General features: G+C 38.6%; 3 protein-coding genes across 4 annotated transcripts; 1 reads left to right on the top strand and 2 right to left on the bottom strand.

Annotated features, from left to right (window-relative positions):
• Window positions 1-1,979: 1,979 nt before the first annotated feature.
• On the top strand, window positions 1,980-6,463 carry LOC131298481 (uncharacterized). Of its 2 annotated transcripts, none has more exons than XM_058323961.1 (8): window positions 1,980-2,394; window positions 3,257-3,635; window positions 3,936-4,007; window positions 4,215-4,282; window positions 4,420-4,567; window positions 4,917-4,997; window positions 5,099-5,188; window positions 6,096-6,463. In XM_058323961.1, exons 2-8 carry the CDS (start codon window positions 3,381-3,383, stop codon window positions 6,207-6,209), a joined length of 828 nt encoding a protein of 275 aa, XP_058179944.1. In that variant the 5' UTR covers window positions 1,980-2,394; window positions 3,257-3,380; the 3' UTR covers window positions 6,210-6,463. The 2 variants fall into 2 exon arrangements, with proteins under 2 accessions (XP_058179944.1, XP_058179945.1); XM_058323962.1 differs by having other exon boundaries at window positions 1,980-3,081.
• Window positions 6,464-7,658: 1,195 nt separating this feature from the next.
• Window positions 7,659-9,434, bottom strand: LOC131298055 (eukaryotic translation initiation factor 5-like). The gene has a single exon (XM_058323333.1). The coding sequence runs from the start codon at window positions 9,242-9,244 to the stop codon at window positions 7,904-7,906; it is 1,341 nt and encodes a 446-aa protein (XP_058179316.1). The 5' UTR covers window positions 9,245-9,434; the 3' UTR covers window positions 7,659-7,903.
• Window positions 9,435-12,910: 3,476 nt separating this feature from the next.
• LOC131298056 (uncharacterized) lies at window positions 12,911-21,463 on the bottom strand. The gene is made up of 7 exons (XM_058323334.1): window positions 21,239-21,463; window positions 20,031-20,156; window positions 18,474-18,674; window positions 15,418-15,514; window positions 14,752-14,855; window positions 13,752-13,803; window positions 12,911-13,410 (listed from the first exon to the last, which is right to left on the bottom strand). The coding sequence occupies exons 1-7, from the start codon at window positions 21,451-21,453 to the stop codon at window positions 13,183-13,185; spliced, it is 1,023 nt and encodes a 340-aa protein (XP_058179317.1). The 5' UTR covers window positions 21,454-21,463; the 3' UTR covers window positions 12,911-13,182.
• Window positions 21,464-21,465: the final 2 nt, after the last annotated feature.

Raw genomic sequence — 21,465 nt, 5'->3', positions numbered from 1 at the left:
GCCAGAAGTAATATTTTGCGGCTAGAAGTAGTTTTTTATAAACTTCTAATCTCAGCCATACATTGGCTTCAATGGTTAAGATATAGAGTCTTTTTTTGTGTCTTCGAAACGTTCTCCTATGTATATATTTTTCAAATTAGCAAAGAATTTGAAAAAATTTAGTATTTTTCTTTATTTTTTGAAAAATCACAAAGGCATTAATGTACAATTGTTAAGAGTAAATAAACCCATACATCAATTGTGTAATAAGTGTAAAAAGTCTGAGCACTTTATTGAAAGGAGGAGAATGAATCTAGACCATTGGATCAAAGTAATCATCCATTGTAATAACTTATTTTTTTGTTAAATATGGATGGATCCAACACCCTTGTGTTATGTACTATAAAAAATTAAGTTAAATATGAAAATTAACTCTATTGCAAAAACACAAACACATTTATATTTTTGTTGGCTTTCAACTTTCAACCCGATGAAAGTGAAGATAAAATTATGACTTAGAATCAAGATGCAACAAACTCAATATATTTGATACCACTAACATATTGTAATGAATCAAATAACCAAATATATAATTAATCATTTTTTCTCCTCAATCTCTTAACCAACTAAACATTTAGCAATCTGAATACATTATAAAAAATGACAGGGCCCACACACACACACACACGTAGAGAGAGAGAGAGAGAGACCTAGATCACGGTAATCGTTTTTGATTGATAACTGTTAGGAAAATAAGGAAAAATTGAAAATAAGGAATCAGAATAAGATTAGGAAATATCAATTTTTATTTTTATTTTATCATTCTTTCCAAATATATTTCTAGTCTTACTACCTGTAAATCTCAACAATAGAAAAAATATGTACAAATTTAATGGTCCAAAATATGAAGAATTTAAAAACCACTGCTCCATATTATATATATATATATATATATATATATATATATATATAAATATTTTTCAATGTAAAATATTTTACATCAAAACAAATGGAGCTGTAGAGAGAGAGAGAGAGAGAGAGAGAGAGAGAGAGAGGCTTGAACGGTGGAAAGATCTAAGGAATATTGGAACTGAACGTGGATTAGGACTGAAAACTAAGCAGTGAGTACAGTAGAAAACAACGGGTTCATTTCAGAAAATAACTTACGGAAGATTTAAGGGCTTTCATTTTCATCCAATTAATGAAAAATGTTTTACATGTAAAATATTTTTCTCATTTTTTACACAACAAAATACCAAAAAATAGGTAAAATATTTTCCAAAAATATTTTACTCCCAAACAAACAGAGCCTTGTCTATGCTTTCAAAAACTCATGACACTTCAAATTAAAAGGAAAGTATCGGAAAATATTTAATCTCTAAATCTTTTTCATATGTTTAATTAACAGAAATTTTTTGGACTCCCGGCTTTAACTTTTTCATTAAATTTTTTTCTTATAATTTTCCCTTAAAAAACACAAAATTTATACTCAAAATTTTACTTTCCGTACAATTTTGATATTTTTTCCCGATCTGCCAGATTTTTAATCAAATGAACACATACGGGAACAAAATATTCGCTTTATCGTTGCAAAATGCACCTTCACAATTTGGAGTATTATGCTCCTCAAAATTGTTATGGGTACAACACCTTGCGTGGGGCCCATTTTGAGGTCCGACACAAATATTTTGAACTTTTCAATTTGTTCAAAATATTTTTTTAAGGGTTATTGAGAAAAATCAGTTTTGTTGGATATTGGTAAGTGCATGATCGATCCATGCATTATTTTTTTGGTCCGTTCGATTAGAGACCAAATAAAGAATGTATGGATCAAGCACTTGCTCATATATAGTTGAACTGATTTTTCACAAGTACCCTTCAAATTTTTTTTTTAAACAATTAAAAGGCTCGGATTATTTGTGCGGGACTTTAAAATGGTCCCACACAAGGTGATGTACAAGTGTGTTGTACCCATAGCATTTCTGTTTTCTCCTCCTAACTGTAAAAATCAAACATCACATAACTGAAGAATGGGGGAATCGTGGCAGTCATGGAAGCGTTGGCCGTTAGAATCTCTCTCCACCCTCACCTTTCCGTCTCCCCCCCACTCTCCACTCCCACAACGAGGAGAGAGAAAATTGGAGATAGAGAGAGAGAGAGAAGAATCTTATTTGCACGATAGGTGTGCGTTGGTTGGCTTGGAATGGATTGCCGCTACTAATACATGTCGATGCCGACACTCCATCTCTTGCTTCTTCCCAAAACCCAAAACCGTCAAGAAATCCCAAACGCTGAAATCCCAACAAACTGAACAAAGCTGCACTGCTTAATTCAAAGAAAGAATATAAAGCCCGAAATAAACAAGAAGAAAAAAATGGATTCCCTTCTGTCCCAGAAAATCCCAGTCCCATTCTGGTAACCTTTTTGCTTCCCTCCCTCTCCCTCTACTTATCTTCAAATCTTGCGCGTTGCTCGTTCGTTCGTTTCATTGTTTTTTCAAGGTCATCCCTGCTTTTACAATCTGGGTTTTCTTTTTTCTTCTCTCCTCTTTCTCTCTATGTTGCGTGTCGTATCCGTATGTCGGTTCTGCCCCGACCACAATTGTGTCCGGAGCCGTTCAATGCACATGGGTTCACATGCATCGAGCGGCTCTGGATGCAGTCTTCTGGAGTTGTAGTCGACAGTTTTGTACGTAGACTTTCTCTAATTTCCCAAATACTGGGTTTATTTTGTTTTGCTGTTTTTCTATTAATCTGGGGTTTGTTCCATTTTTCTTCTTCTGCTCTTTCTTGTTTTATTTCCCTGCACTTTTTGGCTCTCTTGTAAAGCTACCTCACCTTTGATTGTTTTCCATTTATTGTTCAGCTTTACACCTTATTTGTTTTCGTTTCGTTTCGCTGTAGCTTTTTGTTTTTATGCTACTTAAATGTTGGCTTTTGACTCCTGCCCATGCTTCCACCTGCTTTATTGGCTCTTTTTATGTTATTTTCTTTTTGACATTCTTGGTTTTTTGGTATTCCATTCACAGTTGTTTGTATACGTTCTAATGTATCTTGCTCCTTTTCTCCTCATGGCAATTGGGTTTCTTTACTTTGAATGTAGGTAGGCATTTGTCTTACCTCTTAAACTCGTTTCAAATTCGTTGGATTACTCATTTGCGATTTTTGTTGTCTAATTCTCACCGTATGGCTTTTATATAAAGGTAAATCCCTCTTTTACTATTTTGCATTTCTTGCCGCTTACCTGTATCTAAATAGTTTTCTTATTCTGGATGCAGGTAGTTTTATTGGGACCTGATTTTCCAGATTCTTCGTAAAGAGAAGGGACCGGACAAAGGGTTTGATTGTTCATAGTTTTTCTTTACTTCCTTTGTGAAACGAATTAGTCGTGTGATTTGAAGGATGGGGGATCATTTTGTGTTGCTGGTGGATCAGTTGCTCACAGAATCCACCCTTGAAGCAGCTATTGAGAGAAACAAACAGTTGCTGCACACCGCACCCACATCAAGTGAAGATATGATGAGTGATGGCCCTTCTCATAAGATGGATGTCGATAGTGAATCTTCGCCAAGGAAATTAGTTTTGTGTAGGATTTGCCACGATGAGGATGAAGACTCGAACATGGAGATACCTTGTTCGTGCTGTGGCAGCTTGAAGGTCAGTGGCTATTGGAATGTTTAACCTCTGAATCTGATCATTTGAGTTAAATTACCAAATTGTTGATGGAATCATGGTAATCCTCTGAGAACAGTATAAGTAGTTTCATTTCACTGACTTGTAGACTGTTTGCATACCTCCAAGTCATTGATTCATTGCTGTATTATCTATAGGAGGGAAGCACTAATTGCACTTTTGATCTTTTCCTCTATCGTATTTTTTCTAAATGCTATTGTTTTGGAAAGTCATTTCAAATGGCTCCATCATCACTAGCTTCTTACCATTAACTTACTTTCACAGTATGCCCACCGCAAATGTGTCCAAAGATGGTGCAACGAGAAGGGTGACATTACGTGTGAGATTTGCCGCCAGGTCTGCTATTTGTATGTCGGATATGGTTCCAATGTTGTAATGCTTTTGTATTTGTGACCATTGACCCCAAAACAGTGGTATACTCGACTGCAGCAAGGGGAGAACACATATTTGACCGATTCTCTCCCTCTCTATTTCTCTTTTTCGCATCCTTCCAAAACCTAGGGACAGTTATTTGTTTCCTTTTGTTTGAATGTACAATTGCAGCAATTCAAGCCCGGTTACACAGCACCATCTCCTCTGTTTCATTATGGCACTGTTCCACTGAACTTCAGGTATCTTCTTTATATACTTTTTTTTAAACTCTGAATTTCAGTTTTAACTTTTAACCTTTAACTGCATTGGTTTTGGATTCGTCTTTCGCTTCTCACTGACAAATATCAACTGGATACCAACAATGGCTTGTTCTCAGGGGAAATTGGGAGGTTTCGAGAAGGGATCTGCACAATGCTCGGATTTTAGCTATGGTTGCAGATCGCAATTTGTTGGATACCGACCCTGACGACTATTCTGCTCCCACTCCAAGAAGTCTGATATGTTGTCGTGTGGTTGCTATAATTGTAATCTCTCTCTCTCTCTCTCTCTCTCTCTCTCTCTCTCTCTCTCTCTCTCTGTGTCTCTCTCTCTCTCTCTCTCTCTCTCTCTCTCTCTCTCTCTCTCATTTTCCTTAATCACAGAACTACTGTGACGCCACATTGATCTATACTCGTTTGCAATACTTGAGTCCAAGTACCACTTAACCTTTATTCTGACCTTCCGGTCTGACCTTTATATGATCTATTTAATTTAGGCCACTGATACAAGGTATAGACATGGACATTTTAATCCAGTTCCCCCATATTTCCTCTACAAATGGGATGTTATCATTCTCACAAGTTAAGGATTTTCAACATGTTTTTATTTTTGCAGTTCATGGTTCTTTTGGTGCTACGTCATACTCTACCCGTCATAATTAATGGAGCCGGAGATTACACAATTACATTGTTCATGGTGAGTATCGCCGGCACAGTTTACTTTGCAGAAAGGATAGTGACACCTTTACAGCAACAAATGTTTATGCCTAAGAAGTTGTAAATGGTTTGTTTTTGTAGTTGCTGATGTTGAGAACCATCGGGATTCTTTTACCAGTCTACATCATGGTTAAAGCATTCACCGCTATCCAACGTCGACGACACTTACAGGTCAGTACCACATCAACTTACAAATTACTTGTTCAGGTAATTAGGTTAAGTTTTGGTAATGTTTTTCCGCAGTATTTGTTTCCAAAATTCCATTTTCACGATTTTTGCTGTTATAGGAACTCTTGCTTGTTCAAATCTTTAGGTTCTGTCTAGATAACACTTGTTCTGGAAGTCCTCATGTCATTCCAGTTTGGCCACCACAAGGTGATTGTTCTTGGTTTCAACCCATTGAAGGGCATCAAGATGAAACAATTGTGACATAGATTATCAAGTGCAAACAGGACTTCTATTTTCTTTTCTTTTCTTTTTAAAAGTAAGTGCAAACAGGATATCAAAAGGAAGAGCAATACGAAACAACGCAACAAACACAAGACATTCAACTTCCTACTTGTTATGAATAAGATAAGATGATCATCTGTTTCAGAGGCAGGAGGACTATTAAGAAGATCACAAACTAGTCTGTTTTCATCTTCTTTACCATTTAACACTGTAGGTTTACAACCTTGGGATTTGCATCCTAAATTAGCCACCTGATAATTTTGGTAGATTATTAAGTGCTAGGTTCTTAGTGACTAGTACGGTACTTTTAGCTTGAAAAGGATAGGAGTTCATTCGAGAGAATCTATAAATTCAAGGATCTTAACAAGTTGGAAATGCCAGAACCAGCCCTAACAAAGGCGGGCAAGGCTTTCATATATAAGTTGTTGTGAATGCCCATATTCTTGAATGGCTAGGAGGGCCTGCTGAAGAATTATTTGTACTTCTATTTTAGAAGATGTATCTAAGTTCCTAGGCCATTTGTTGACACATCTAGCTGCATTTCATTTCCTATTAACTTTATACCACCAATAGCATTTTCCCGTTATTGTAATCCTGAATTCATCGTTTTCATATTCCGGTGTGCTAGGAAGCTCGAACATTCTCTTTTGCCGCCTCAGATGAAGAAAATGAACTGCCACAACTGCAGCCTCAACAAAATCTCATTTCACGTATAGTAAGTTCTGCAAGTGTCACTGCTTGACAGAAACGGGTTAATACATCGCCGTGCAAGATTTATTCTTGGCGGAGAAATGTTGCAAGAGTAATAATGTTTCTGGGGAATCGATGGGTCTGCTGATCTATTATGTCTTACAAAATGCTTCTATGAGATGTGTACCGTGCCAAAATTCCAGTGTAAATACAACACCACTTCCGGTGAAACATGTGGCTAAAATGATGTGAAAGATGGATATAAATAGCAAGAATTGTTCCATGTTTGCTCCGAAGAGGAGATTACCAGGACTTGCTTTTGATTTGCAGATTACGGAAACATGGAAACGAAAGAAATCTAATAAAAAATGGTGGTTTCTTCACTTCAGTATTTTTCCTGCCTGTTTAGAAAATCTCATTTGGGATCGGTTGTGCAGGCAATATCCATCCCTTAATTTTCTAATATCACATCTTTGTGAAGAATCAAGATGAATAATGATAGCTAATTTTTTTTAATCTTGTGGAAAACAAAACAGAGAACAAGTTTTTAATGGCATGGTTGACCCTTTTTCCATGTATGGTGGTTTCTTTACTTCACTATTTTTCCTGCCTTTTGAGAAATCTCAGTTTGGACGCGTTAATGCGTGCAATATCAATCCATTAAATATAGGGTAGACTATAGTTAACCCCCTCTAACTAAGCCTCGCGTGCACTTTGCCCCCTCTAACTTTTTTTTTGGCACTCAACCCCCTCTAACTAACTGAAAATCAAACGGTCAAAACTTCAAACGGTCATAACTTCTTCATCCGAAATCGAAAACATGCAAATTATATATCAATTTCGAGGTCTTGAAGTCAGCTTTCTAATGACTCCAAAATCACATCACGATTCAAAGCACACAGAAAGTTATGATCAAAAGAGTAAAGGCTGGTAGACAGAAAGACCGTTTTGATCATAACTTTCTGTGTGCTTTGAATCGTGATGTGATTTTGGTGTCATTGGAAAACTGACTTCAAGACCTCAAAATCGATATATAATTTGCATGTTTTCGATTTCGGACGAAGAAGTTATGACCGTTTGATTTTAAGTTAGTTAGAAGGGGTTGAGTGCCAAAAAAAAAAGTTACAGGGGGCAAAGTGCATGCGAGGCTTAGTTAGAGGGGGTTAACTATAGTTTACCCTTAAATATATTTTCTATTGTCATCTTGTGTGAAGAATCAAGATGAATAAATGATAGCTGCTTTTTCTTTTATGGAAAACAAAACAGAGAAAAGGTTTTAAAGGGTAAAGTTGACCAAATGATCTACATTTTTTTGCGTGTGCCAGAACCCAGTAACCTACAACTTCAGTACAAGCAAAGGATAAATGCAGCAAATAGAGTAAAGGATTCTGGAAAGGTAACCCATTCTCCCCTCCATTCGGAAGGTTAACTTAAGATGCACATAGCAACCATTCGCATAGAGAAGACCAGCCAATTCATTCATCAGAGAAAATGCATCCAATTCACAGAAACAAACTGCAATTACTTATCGGATTAAAGCAAGTACGACGCAACATAAAGGGAGCCACAACAAAGGCAAGCAAAACCACAGCCAATTCCCAGACCAGAAGTACCAAATAAAACCTACATCCAAACAGCCATCATCAAGTGACAACTCTTATTCGTAGTTTGGACTGACACGGACACGAACATAAACACTAGAAAATAGCAAGAACAGTACCACAACTGATGAAAAGCTGAGAACCATCATTCCTCCTCTGTTTCAGACTCTGCGCTCTGGAGCCACTCAATAAAGGGCCTCACATTCTTCCACATCTGCGAGTCCTTGTTGCCACCTGCCAGACCTTCCTGATACCACTGCATAACGTACTCCTCCACCACCACATCAGCATCGTAAAGTGCCTTAAGAAATACAGCCACTTCCTTCAAAGCAGGTACGCTAGGCTTCAAAACAAAAGCCTCAATCGCTCGAAGTAGAAGCAACTGTGATCCCTCATCCCCAGCAACAGCAGCAGCCAAATATCCTTTCTTCTTGGCCACCTCCTTTGCAAACCCTTTCTCAACCCCATCAAAGAGTGCCTCAAACAAAGCAGTCATTACATCCTGAGGAGATCCGGAAAATGATGCCAAGATAGACTGGAGTTGGTTTGCAGTAACTCCCTTCTGCAGTTTTGCTTTCACCTCTTCCACTAGCTTTTCATGGCTTGAGTTTCCATTCTCAACTTTGGGATTCACCCCAGGTGGCGGAGACGCAGTTTTTGGACTCTGGCTTGCTCCATTGGTCTCATTAGTGGAAAGCATAACCATTTCTGCTGTAGCAGCACTCAGTTGCTCTTGGATGCGCTGGCGGGCCGCCTCAGCTGATGTGTCAGTTTGCCACTGGACATCGTCGTCGTCATCGTCACCATCCTCTTCTTTCTCATCAACATGGTTTACAGTGGGTGGAGTACGTTCCTCATCTGAACCACTGGCTTTCTTTTTGTTGGAGCTGGCTTTTGCAGGCCCATCCTTAGAAGTGGAAGGCCCCTTTTTCTTCACCTCTTTCTTCAGCTTCTTCATCTCTTCATCAGCTGCCTCACCTTCCTTCAGTCGCTCTTTCTCAGCCCTCCTCATGGCCTTCTTCTCTTTCGATCCCTTTTTTGGTTCAGGTGGATTCTTTAATATGAAGGTTGTGAGCTTGTCCCTCATATCCACATCGGAAACAAAACCACATGCTGCACACTTCAGTTGTACCATCTGAGTTTTTGTAATTAGGACTTCCGTTTCGGGATTGCCACAGCCATAACACTGCACATACTTCTTAATAAAGTTCTCCAGCAGACCAGCAAGTTTAACAGTGTCATGTCCACCATTAACAAGTGCAACTCCAGTTTTCTCATCAAATTTAGATTGTGCCCCCAGCTCATTACCAAAATACTTTGTTGTGTAAGAAGGAGGCCGTGCCAAAGCCTTTGCAATATCAACCATGTTGACAATGTTTGTCTTAATACCATTTCCTCGGCCCTCAATCTTGGTAATCATCTTAGGCATCTTATACCTGTAGAAGGCATCATCACTATTGCTGGCACCTATGTTTTGTAAAGCCATGTTTGGTTTGGTTGGAGAGGTTCCTTGAACAAAAGGATAGATGTCACAGTGAGGAAATGCTGGATTTCAATATGTAGAAGTCCTTTAAGGAGTCTTGGGCAGACAAATCAATTTCCTCCTCTTTACTAAAGGAAAGTTGCACCCAATCGCAATAACGAAATTCCTGCCAGGACGTGTGATACATGCAGTCAATTCGGTCCGATAAGGGTTCGTTCTTTTTCCTCGACTTAGGGCAGTATTCTCCAAGTAACCCAATTGATCCTTGAAACAAAACGGCCTGCTCGGACATAAAAGATACCTAGAAGTTGACACACTTCGAAAATTTGCAGAGCACAGACAGATGAACCAGGGAGTAATCCTGAATCAACAGGGTTAAAGATTTAGGAAGCAAAACTGAAAGGGTTAAAAAATGATCAACATTTAATAGCATCTTAATGTTTCATATTTAGTGAGTAAATAAAGAAAACTCAAATTAATACCCTTCACAACCTTAAATTGTAGCAAACTCAGGAATGTAGTTCAAGCAAAAGCAAGAAACACCAAGAATGCGCCGCGTTGTTTGGAAATGCATATGAAAAGACGCAACATAGGATACCTTGTACCTTTACAAGATGGACAACTAACAAGGAAAGGTCAATGATTCTTTCCTTGCACAAAAGTGAAGGATAAAAATAGAGGAAAACAGAACTCCAAATGAAGCATACAGTCAAGTAAAATAGATATCAACAGAATAACCACCTACAGAAAATGACCACAAGCCTGCAAACTAGTCTTGACCAACGTGGATGTAGCTCCCAAAACAAAACTTATTCTCTTTTCACAAGCAGAAAATAAATCTTTCCAGGTATGCCACTTCTACATGATTCTTTTTAACCCTAAATTCTATTCAACCCCAAGTATCCAACGGTTGTAATCATAACCATCCATCAGGATGAGTTAAGGGTTTTCCAAATGCATCAAGCCAATCCTTCATTCTTCGAAGAAGCACCAGCGAGCTAGAAGACTAGAACCTATTAACTGTATGACAATATCATTTGGAGTCAAGCATTTTGAGTTTCTTCTACTGAACTAAAACTTCAGTGAGGGGCCCCCGTGACAGGCCAAATGATGATTATTAATAGCTTTTGCCCTTACAAGAATTAAAAGAGAATCTAAGGTCCACTCTGGCACAACACAACTATTTCTGTAAAAACTTGTGATTATCCTACCATTATTACATCATTTTTTAGTTCAATAATAACTTCTTAAATTGTACACGGGTAATTTTCACGTAAAATCATTAGAGGGGGAAAAAAAAGTTCTTCCCTGACGTGTTGACACAACGGCACAAAATCAAAATGTCAGTCCAATAACTGCAGTCAAAGAATATAAAATAGACTGGAAAAGATCTGTTCCTTCACTAAACTTATTGCTATACGATGCAAGATGAAAATAAAATTACAGAATCGGCAAATTTTCCCATAACATAGCCGTCAATAATCTCGGGCTGGCATTCAAGTCTCCATAGTCACAAAGCAGTTTGCAACGAATTGGAAAATTGTTCATTTCATCTCTAGAATTCTATCGCGATTCTCGACACAACGAGGGACCCAAGTTGTCCCATCAAACTTACTAATGAAAAGAAGAAAAAACACATGTCCGGTACTCAATAAACAGATACACCTAGGAAACAGGCACATATAAAAAAACTACACAACTCCAGAGCATCTTAATCTTACACACAAAACCAGCGACATATAATGCTCATTTCCACATCATTCAAAAGAACAGCTTACGGTACCCAAGTGATGATTCATTTTGACATCACCAAAATCGGTATCGGCCGATACAACCGATATTGCAGTGCGAAGAAAAATCGCATATGGATCGGTGATAAGGAACAGGAACAGTATCGGCAGATACGTAACGGCATCAGCAAATACACGTAACCATGGTATTGGTCCGTTACGGCCGATACGGTCAAAATTACAGCCGATAGGAGCCGCTACTTAGCGGTGGTATCAGTAAGTGTTGTGAAATTCTAACCCCTCTGGTCACCAATACAGTTACACTACGACTGATACGCCCTGGAACCACGACATCGCAACCGATACCGTTATGGTGACCGATACGGATATTTTGAACTATGCAAGACGTGGATCAACTAGACATATACATATAGAAATAATAAAGTCTACATATTTCAACTAGACATATACATATAGAAATAACAAAGTCTACATATTACTTCACTGATTTCATCCAAATACTAGAGGCTACGTACACGTTTCACTACGCAAGGCTCGATTAGACAAATCAAATCACTACCAGACAATGGCTTCTTATCCGATGCAACTAAAATTGTTCAAAAAATCGCGGTTTTACCTAGCAGTGGAGGCTGCGATGAGTCCGATCTGATACAAAGATTGAGCGATCGGAAATCAGTGATAAAATCGAAAAGCAGACGACTGGTCGATTAGAGATCGAACTGTGAGAAAGTAAAGAGATCGCTTCGTTTAGATACGGTACCTTGAGAAGAGAAGAGAGCGCTGATTCGATTTGCACGGACAGAAGAAATCTCTAGCGTTGGCTTCAGCTCCAGGAGAGAGAGAGAGATTGAGATTTTTTTTTCCCTTGGCGAAAGGAGGGTTAAAAAAGGTATTGGGGGAAGATAGGCGGTGGTCGCCCTAATTTGGACGGTGGATATTAAACTTCATAGGGGAGATACGTGAATGGGCTGACGACCATCGGGTCGGGGCCCAATAGATATACGGGGCCATTTGCGAGTAGCTCGTGACTAGACTGATTAAGGCTCGACTCGGTTCCCCTTTTTTGTTTAAGCTCGTTTAGTAGCTCAATAATCAAAAGCTTGGTTTGACGCGCAAAAATTCGGCTCGTTTGCATAGGCTCGGTTTGTTTAAAGAGGCTCGTTAAGTGAATTAGTCAAGTTGGGCCTGTTTGCACCCCTACTCCGTATACTTCATCCCTTTGTGTGTTGTATGATGCTTTTTATTTTTGGACTCCCATCCCAGATTCACAAATATGATTCGAATCTTTTATCTGGTAAAACGCACAAACTAGAATACATATGATGAACATAAGTTTAATCAGAAATGAATACACACGCAAATAAGTAGATTTTGTGACGTAAAATGAATGACAAATATATTTTAGACTTAAGACATTATAAGTTATAGCTAGCAGAACAAAATGAAACTTATTCACATATCGATCGATAGTCAATCAAACTGATTCTTGCAAATTAATTATGCTATTCTCTTTGTATTTTGCAAAATAAACGATTCAGGTCACGTTCATGGGTATATAGGCCGATGAAGTAACAAAAGGTTATAGAGGGATGGAGTGTGAAGAGGGGCGGATCCCTCTTGAATTGCACCACACCTAAATAAATCACGGCGTAAGGGCTTTGGAATGGTGTTGCTCATTGTAGTGCTTTCTCTCATCTACATCATGCCATCAAAAATTCTACAACCACAAACACTCGCACAAATACTACAATATATAAAAACATTTACATTCATTTTGGAACCCCACATACTGGAGGTGATTTACGCACACTCGCACGTTTACAAATCCCTGTAATGTTGTTTTGTCTGCCCTAGCCTTCGGTCTTAATTTTCTAGTTAAGAGAAAAGAGACCAATATAAATCACGGATTAGTGCCAGATTTGGGGCAAGGAAATCAAGTCCTAAATAAAGGTCAGCTTTACAAAGAGAGAAATTGCCATCCAGCAGTCTTTCGTTCATTAACAGTTAGCCCTCGCAGGCCGCAGCAAACTATAACCAGTAAATTAGAATTCGCACCTTCCCCACATGCATCGGTAAACCATTTTCTGTTGTCAGTATTTTCAACTTGATTGACCACACCTAGGGGCAGAGATAAAAACTCAAACCATCCACTGAAATGACCTAAAAGAACTACCACAATGGAAAGTTATTTCAGTTCCTCAGAAATGCAACGGTAGCAACACGTGATCCTACGGATCCTCCAAACATGAATGTTGGGTACGAACGGACGTGATCGAGGTAGCGGAACGGAGGAGAATCTCCATTGGTTGTTTGGTCCTCCCGAGTTCCAGCTTCTTGGGAGGCACCAATTCTTCTGCGGTTGTAATAATTCACTTCTTGCACCAATTCATCTTTCGTACTATTACACGATGTAATCACCTGCCATTGTGATTAAAAAAAAAAAACAGATAAAGATAATCGACAATAGCAAAATCCGGGGAAAGAGACACTTGGTTAAGAACTACTTGGGTTTTTTGTTTAATTCCTTCTTCCTCTGAAAGGAGGCGGCAACTTAAAATTACGAAACAAAAAATGTTTCATGGAAAAATAGCAACGATTACTTGGGTGGCAAACGATTTCTGTTTACTGAACGCATTATGCAGGAGGTTAGTACCTTCCTTACCAAAAATAAGGTAATATCCGAGTCAAATGAAAAGTTTAGAAAACAAAAACAGGCTCAACTGAAAAACAGAGAAATTATACGCCGTAGCGATGCTCACCAATATTCCACCAGATGCTACCAACCTTGAGACTGAATCCCAATACATGATCCTGAATAAGAGCAATAAAATTCATTCAGTGCCAGTGTTATCCTTCGCATTTGTAGGTCAGCGAATGAAGGAAAAAAAACACCATCACGAGGTTGAGAATACAGAAACACTTGATTTATATTGGGTTGATACGTGAAGAAACTACTTGATTTGGTCAGCAATGGCGGACGCAAGATTTATACTCAGTGGGGGCTGAGCCACCTGTATTTTTACATTAATAACAAGAAGTACATTCCATAATATCTATTGCTACTTGTTAGTTCGAGTACCGGCTCATGGGGGCAAGCAAGGAAGCCGCTGCTTCCGGGACCCAAGTTTCGGCCAAAATTTAGGGCCCCAATATTTGTCAAAGTGTCAATATATTGGACTGCAAACTTAAGTTAATTACATGTTCTTCCAGATTCTTCAATTAATCTTCATGTTCCAACTAAAATAATGAACTTACAAGTCAATGAAATATAATAGCAGAAGGAAAAGAAATTTAGGTACCATGGCATTTAGAGATTAGAGGTTATAGTTGAAGTGGAGTTAAAAAAAAAGTTTTGCGAAGATATAAGAGGGCCCCAAGTAGAGTTTTGCTTCAGGCTGACAAAACCTTTGGGCCGGCTCTGGACTGAGTTCTAATAAGGAGGCGAGATAGTGTTTATATACATAGCCACCATTTAGTTTTATAACCGAGAGCAAAAAATGGTTATAAATTGGTATTTTAGGGTTTTTTTTTTTCTAGACATAGATCATAATTTTGTGAATTTTGGATCACCTAAGTAACCTGTAGGGGCTGATCCCAAAGAACTTTTTCAAATAACCTAAAAAAAATACTATAATTAGTGAGAATATTTGGAGTTGTGCAGGGTCCCGGGCAACCCAACGACACCCCCTTCCGTCCGCCCCTGTTGGTCATGTATTAATGTTTGATCCAGCAATCATGATAAATGCAAGAGTACGTCACCTTTTGATCGGACCATCAGGATGCAGACCAATGGCATCTAGAGTCCCTTTATCCATGACAAGTTGGTACTTCCTTTCTAACTTTGTTTCTAGAACGTCATCAACCTAGAAGAACCAAATCAGAGGTAAAACATTTCAAATTATGAAACAATGGGATGAGGAAGGTAGTATCACAAGGTATATCAGGATTAAGTCGACAAAGAAACAAATTTACAATACAAACATCTTAATCTTTGTAGGAAGATAACTTGCTGAATAAAGTGATGACTTGCACTATAGATCAACAATACATCCACCATAATTTGATTCAGGCAGATCTCAAAAATTGAGAAACAAGAGAATGGTATTGTTGCAACTGAAAGGACAGAAATATTAGGATAAAAAATGATAGCAGTGCCATTATTCCTACTAGAAGGTGGGCACACACTACATGTGTGCACAGTTTAGGAGCGGTGAGGTTTGTGGGGTGATGGTTATGATAGGTAGTTTTAAATTGATTATTATTTTGCCCATCACAATTATTTAATGGCAAGTTAAAAGTAGTCATAAATACTTTTCTAGAGGGGCAATTATGGATTTTGTGACAGGGCTTCAAAAATGGGAGACACCAAACTGGTGCTCTCCCTTTATATAATGGAGGAAGAGATTTTCATTGAGAGCTGTGTACCAAAAACTTAATGTAGGTGAATCCGCCACGATCAGAAAGGCTTCGAGCTAGGTCAATTGCTCCTTCACTGTAATCAGTTCCAGTGAGATCAGAGAACCTGTAACAAAAAATATAGCAAAAAGTTTCTTCCATTAATAATCAATGCTAGCATAGAAAATGGAAACCAAAAGCTACCACAAAGAATCGATCACGCATCAACTAAAGTGCATACTTTTTTTCAATGGTCCGGATCCAGTCAGGGATCCCGGATTTGGGCTTTGGTGCAGACTTCTTTCCTCAGCCGTTGGATTGTGTTTTGAATGGTCGGGATTCACGGACAATTTGTTCGTGTGAACAAATTATCCGCAGATCCTGACCATTGAAAACACAATCCAACGCCTGAGAGCAAGGTCCGCACCAAAGCTCAAATCCGGGATCCCTAACTAGATCCGGACTCTGTGTGTGTGTGTGTCTATATATATATATACACATATAGTAATTTTCAGGTCCACTCGCCCGGATTTTCTTATGGTCCGGATTTTCCCTTTCCCGATCAATTTGCGATGATCCGAGCCGTTCAATGTGTTCAAAACGTGATTTTAAGGGTAACCGCAAGAAATCAGCAAAAAAAATGATCGGGAAGGGCCTGATCCGAGCAGTTTTTTACTGAACCGTTCAATAAAAAACTGTTCGGATCAAGCCCTTCCCGATCATTTTTTTTTGCTGATTTCTCGCGGGTACTCTTAAAATCACGTTCTGATTACTTTGAGCGGCTCGGATCATCGAAATTCGATCGGGAAATGCAGTGTCTGGACGGTCTGGACTGTAAGGCGTCCGGACCTGAAAAGAACTATATATATATATATATAGATAGATAGATAGATAGATAGATGGGGCATATATATATATAGCCGGCATTCGTTTGTTGATCTTCTGGGTGCCGATCAAAATAACCTAATAATGATGCCACTGGACAAGATAGTCGGGCTCTAGGGTAAGTTGATATTGATTTAAATGCCAAGTAGAGGTTTTTTCAGCGAGTGTTACCCACATTCATAGTTTGCTGCTTACTCCATTGTAGAGGTCTAGAAGTTGCACTAAAATAAATAGGTTATGATAAGTTGATAACGAGCTAAAAGTAGCATCTAGAACTATATCAAGATGAAAGAATGGAAACCTTACAAAAAAATCAAGTAAGACGGACACCTAATAAAAAAAAGTCTCTACTCTAGAAATTCTCTGAAAGAAACTCCTGCATTAAGGCAAACAAAAAACAAAATATGACAGCCTTCTAAACAGAGCATTCAATTTCCTATGTTCACTTTCTTTGTATTTGAAAATTTTCATAATTCATTCTCTTCACATGGAACAGAATGTGCAACATGGCCCAACCCAATGTGGGAACAGAAAGATCGAGTAATTCAAGACAACTAGAGGAGCATGTAGATGAAAACACAATAGGAAAGATTCGAAGATATAGGCTTAGTTATGGTCAGTGTTCCCAGCATTGAAAGAGATCATTTAATCCGAATTTTCCATCACCTTTACCTACCCAAACAGAGGAAGTGTATCCAGGGATGGCCAGCAAGGTTCCTCTTAGAAGCATTCTCTCATAATTATTCACATGAAAATCCTTGATCCCCATGCATATCAACATACTCTTCCCCCAGCCACCCCACCACCCAAACGAATTTCTATTGACAAAAACCACCTGTCATGGTGGTAAACTAATAGGAGATGAGTGAACTTATCATTCAATTACAGCTGTTACAGGACCTTTTTCCTTGCAACTTCTTAATGAGAACATGGACTAAGGAGAGGAATATACAACGTCAAATAAAGAAGTCAAGTTGAACAGGAAACTAGAGCGAGAGCTTAGATAGTACGGGATTTCTACAAATTGGTTATATATATACGTATATATTTGGACTTCAACTGGCCCATATTTCTCTTCATGACTGAAACTAGACTTGCATAAATCAATCTATCAGCAAAGTCCATCTCCCTCAGCCCCCACAAAAATAGCTAATTCCTGCAGTGCCATAATAACGGAGTTCTAGAAAAACTATTTGACTTCAACAAGCAGGCCAATGCTAAATAACTGTCGTTTGCAAGTTATAGGATGAGGAACCCATAAACAATCAAGTCTCCCTCCCTCCCTATAGTTTGCCCATCCTAGGTCAGCCATCCCAGCTTACCATGAGATGCAAAAACTATCCTTTTCTGCTATGTTTTCTACACAAGAAGAAAAAAGTAAGGAGGTAATCTAAGCTGTATTTGTTAATTCGATATCTGTTTGGGGTACAAAACATGAGCCAAGTTAAAGCAGCATCATTTATTTCATACATTCTATTGTTGTTAAAATTACGACAACCACCATCCCACAATGTTGGTCCCTTTTGGGAATTTTATAAGGGATATTCATTCAACGAACTCAAAGTTAAACTAAAAGGTACTCATGTCCAAAAATGCTTCCTTTTAGAGAGTACCACAACCATTTCTAAGAGAGAGTTTTGGACAACACAAAAATTTATAGTGGACATGAATTTGGACATCCAAAAATGCAAAGATAGGCAAACAAAAAGGGACGGGGAGTCCTATTTATTATTCCCCGAGGCAGGCCACAAAATCCAATCTGATCATCCATTCCAACTGCCCTGTTAGCTAGCTTTAGATTTAATTCTGTCTGCAAGTAAGACTGAACGCCTTTAACTATAAGGATGACATCCTTTACGAAAACAAACATATTGTGCACCTTTATTTTTTATTCATTTTTGATAAGTATATAGTGTACCTTTATTCACAAAGCTAATAGATATAATTCTTCAAAATATGAGAGAGAGAGAGAGAGAGAGAGAGAGAGAGAGAGAGAGAGAGAGAGAGCAATTCTAATTGCTCTTAACCTTTTCCTTATCACAAAGAACGTACATCAGCAAATCGGGACAGAGTTATCAACTTTACGAGAATAGGAGATGAAACCTTAATATAATTCTGCAATTTAAAAAACCAAAAATCTACTATGAAAACCAACTTCTTGTGTTGAAGATACAACCAGCTGGCCAAAATTTAAAAATTACCCCTGCTTTGCAAGCTCCTGTAAAAAAAGACCATTGCCAGTGCCGATGTCAAGTACACTCCAAGTGGAAAAATCTTTATCACTCTCCCCAACAAGCCCACATTTTTCATTGCCAACATGATTCACCAGATGGCCTTGAGAATTGTCAGTACACAAGCTTTTGGTCCAAGAAGCAACAGTCTCCATGACATCAGCCCCAAACCTACGAAGTGTAAAATAAATTACTACTATCAGGGAAAAAGTCTTGAGTGAAAACCACAATACCCACTTCTCCACTACTTTCCGTTTTAACGCGGGGGGGTTTCTAGGACAGACAACAAGGCAGGATAAGGGTGTAGATATGAGTGTGCTTTAGGAGTTTAGCAGCAAACTTACTAATACTCAGCAAACAAGTTAGTCCAGACTCCAGATGGGACATAGTAAGAACTAAAAGGCTAAATACAAAAGCTTGTAATCACAATCATGCTTTCGGTGCTGGAAAAAAAACAAAACCAAACAATCATGATTTCACAAAAAACAATGCCATATGCCCCAGTATGGTGAGTAAGCCTTGCTTGGTTTCTATGAAAAAGTCCATTTACCAAAAGAAAATTACTAGCATTCTCAAGGATTCTATTGCTACCTTACAGTGATAGCCGATCACAACAAACTATGCACTGATTGCATCCATTCATTAAATCCGTAATTATGCCTCTGAATTGCAAGAGTAATAAAAGAGTTGAAGTTTATAAATATTACAATTCAACTTGCACAAAACAACCTTACCTTCGGGTCTCCCAAATTATTATTGCTCCTTAATTCACTATGATCTAGTTCCTTGATTACTTCACACCATCTGTTAGTTCCTTTACTCTGTCCCAAGAGCCCAATTTTCTTAACCTTCAGCTTAACCCCATAGGGGCCAGCCCCAATTACTAGCCGTGGAGAACTTCAAGAGCTGTATTCCTTGCCATGGCAGCAACCAATCAACAAAAATCCAAAGTCCAAACTATTCCCCATGCAAACCCTAGGCATTTTCCTTACCCCTTAAAAGCCTACATAATGACTTGCATGACGTAAACTCAGCATGAAACCAACTATTAAGAGCTGCATTCTATGTTTTCCTAGTCTTCTCTTGCGTCATCAACCGTCACTCGGTGTTGTCTTGGGAATATCACATGCACCAATTGCAGGGCTTCGGAGGGATATAACAGCCTATAGATTGCGAAAAGCAAATTGGGATTGCCAACAATACCTCACAAACCCAGGCGGGTAAAGTACTAAATAAAATAATTAAATCCAATAGGATGCAGGCGAGATTAACTGATCCTATCATAATGAAGCCCAATTGTGTATGCTCGTTCAACTCCTTATTAGAACATAATCCAACAAAACCTCCTCCCCCACAAACGCCAAAGTTTCTTAATAAATCAGTAACACCAAAAAGATACTTTTTTCCATTACATAGAAGACAACAAACTTGATTTTCATGTTAGGACAGTAGAGTAATACTTACAATCCCCCAAAACAAGAAAGTCAAACATGGACAGATTCGATGATGCTCATAACAAAACCTTACCAAACTTCACCAGCATGGCCATGCTCACGATAATTTGCCAATTCATTGGCATATGTTGAATCCCAATAATTCTGGAAACCCAACATTGATGTAACTGCTTCAGCATCTGGCTCCTCCTTGTCAGAACTGTTCATTCAAATTAACTAAAACTCAATAAGGCTATTTTCAATTCTGATAATAGAACTCTTACAAAAAGTTTGGTATCATTACAACACCGTCTACTCTTAGAATCGCTACAAACCGAATCCAGGAGTAGAGATTTGGTTGGCAGCTCTAGTAATCATACACCATCTACTTTTTTGTGTGGATAAGTTATACACTATCTACTTATGAACTCTTCCTATTTACCATGAGTTCCACGAGCAACAGAGAAATCAGCATTTGTCACCAACCAGAATGAAAATGAATCAAACCAATCAAAGTTAGCAATTACAACTTTTCAAGATCTCAACAAAAAAACGCATCACCTTGATCCTTAATTGAGATATCAAAATCTTTCGATATCTTCTGATGAGAATATTTATATAAAAACTTACCTAAGTTTCTATTTTTGGAAGATAAAAGGAAAAGAAAATGGATTCGATACAATTAAAAAAGAAAAAAAGCCAATGTTCTCTTTTATTCCTCCACTTCATCACATCTTTTTGTCATACAAAATGAAAACAAACAACAGTTTTGGACACACATCGCCATCAACTGTAGAAATACTCGAGAATTGGGCCCAAGCCCGAGCAAAATTTTATTCTTACAATCACAGTGTAAAATTAAGAACACAACTACTTGCCCTTTGGAAGTAGGGCTGCAAACGAACCCAGCTGCTCGCGAGTAGCTCGTGGCTCGCCCATTAAGGCTCGGCTCTACTCTACTTGTTTAGTAAACGAGCCAAGCTCGACACTTGTTTAAAGAGGCTCGTTAAGTAAATTAGCTTAGTAAACGAGCTAAACAAGCCAAGCTCGAACACAATGAAGCTCGGCTCGTTTGCACCCCTAGTCGGAAGCTCAAATACAATAACGGAAGTAGGAAAGAAAAAATATATGAAACATAGGGCATAAAACATTTGTTCTCAAATTGAAACCTAGACTAGATTAATATCACCAGTTATATTTGGATGCCAAATTTTCCTTTTTACATCCCACGAGGAAAAAAAAAAAACAGCAAACAGAGGGAAAGAGTTATCTAAGAATGGCATTGTGCAAACAGCAATGGACCTGTAATCGGAGGCAGCCCGGTGGGGGACAGCGGAGAGAGCTTCGGCGGCGTCAGCGTGTCGCTGCTCGTCGTCCAAAGTGCTGCCGTAGTCGCTCTTAATGGACCATGAATCCGCCGCCACGGAGCGGTCGTCGTCGGAGATTAGGTCGGCGGTGGTCAGAGCTCGAGCGTGCGAGACGTCGGAGTCTTCCGGAGCTAATCGAATTCCGGCCATGTTCGAGGGTTG

This window comes from Rhododendron vialii, chromosome 8a (genome assembly GCF_030253575.1).
Source record: "Rhododendron vialii isolate Sample 1 chromosome 8a, ASM3025357v1".
NCBI lineage: Eukaryota > Viridiplantae > Streptophyta > Magnoliopsida > Ericales > Ericaceae > Rhododendron > Rhododendron vialii.
Note: the sequence above shows the minus strand (reverse complement) of the source record. Positions and strands in the feature narration are given on the sequence as shown.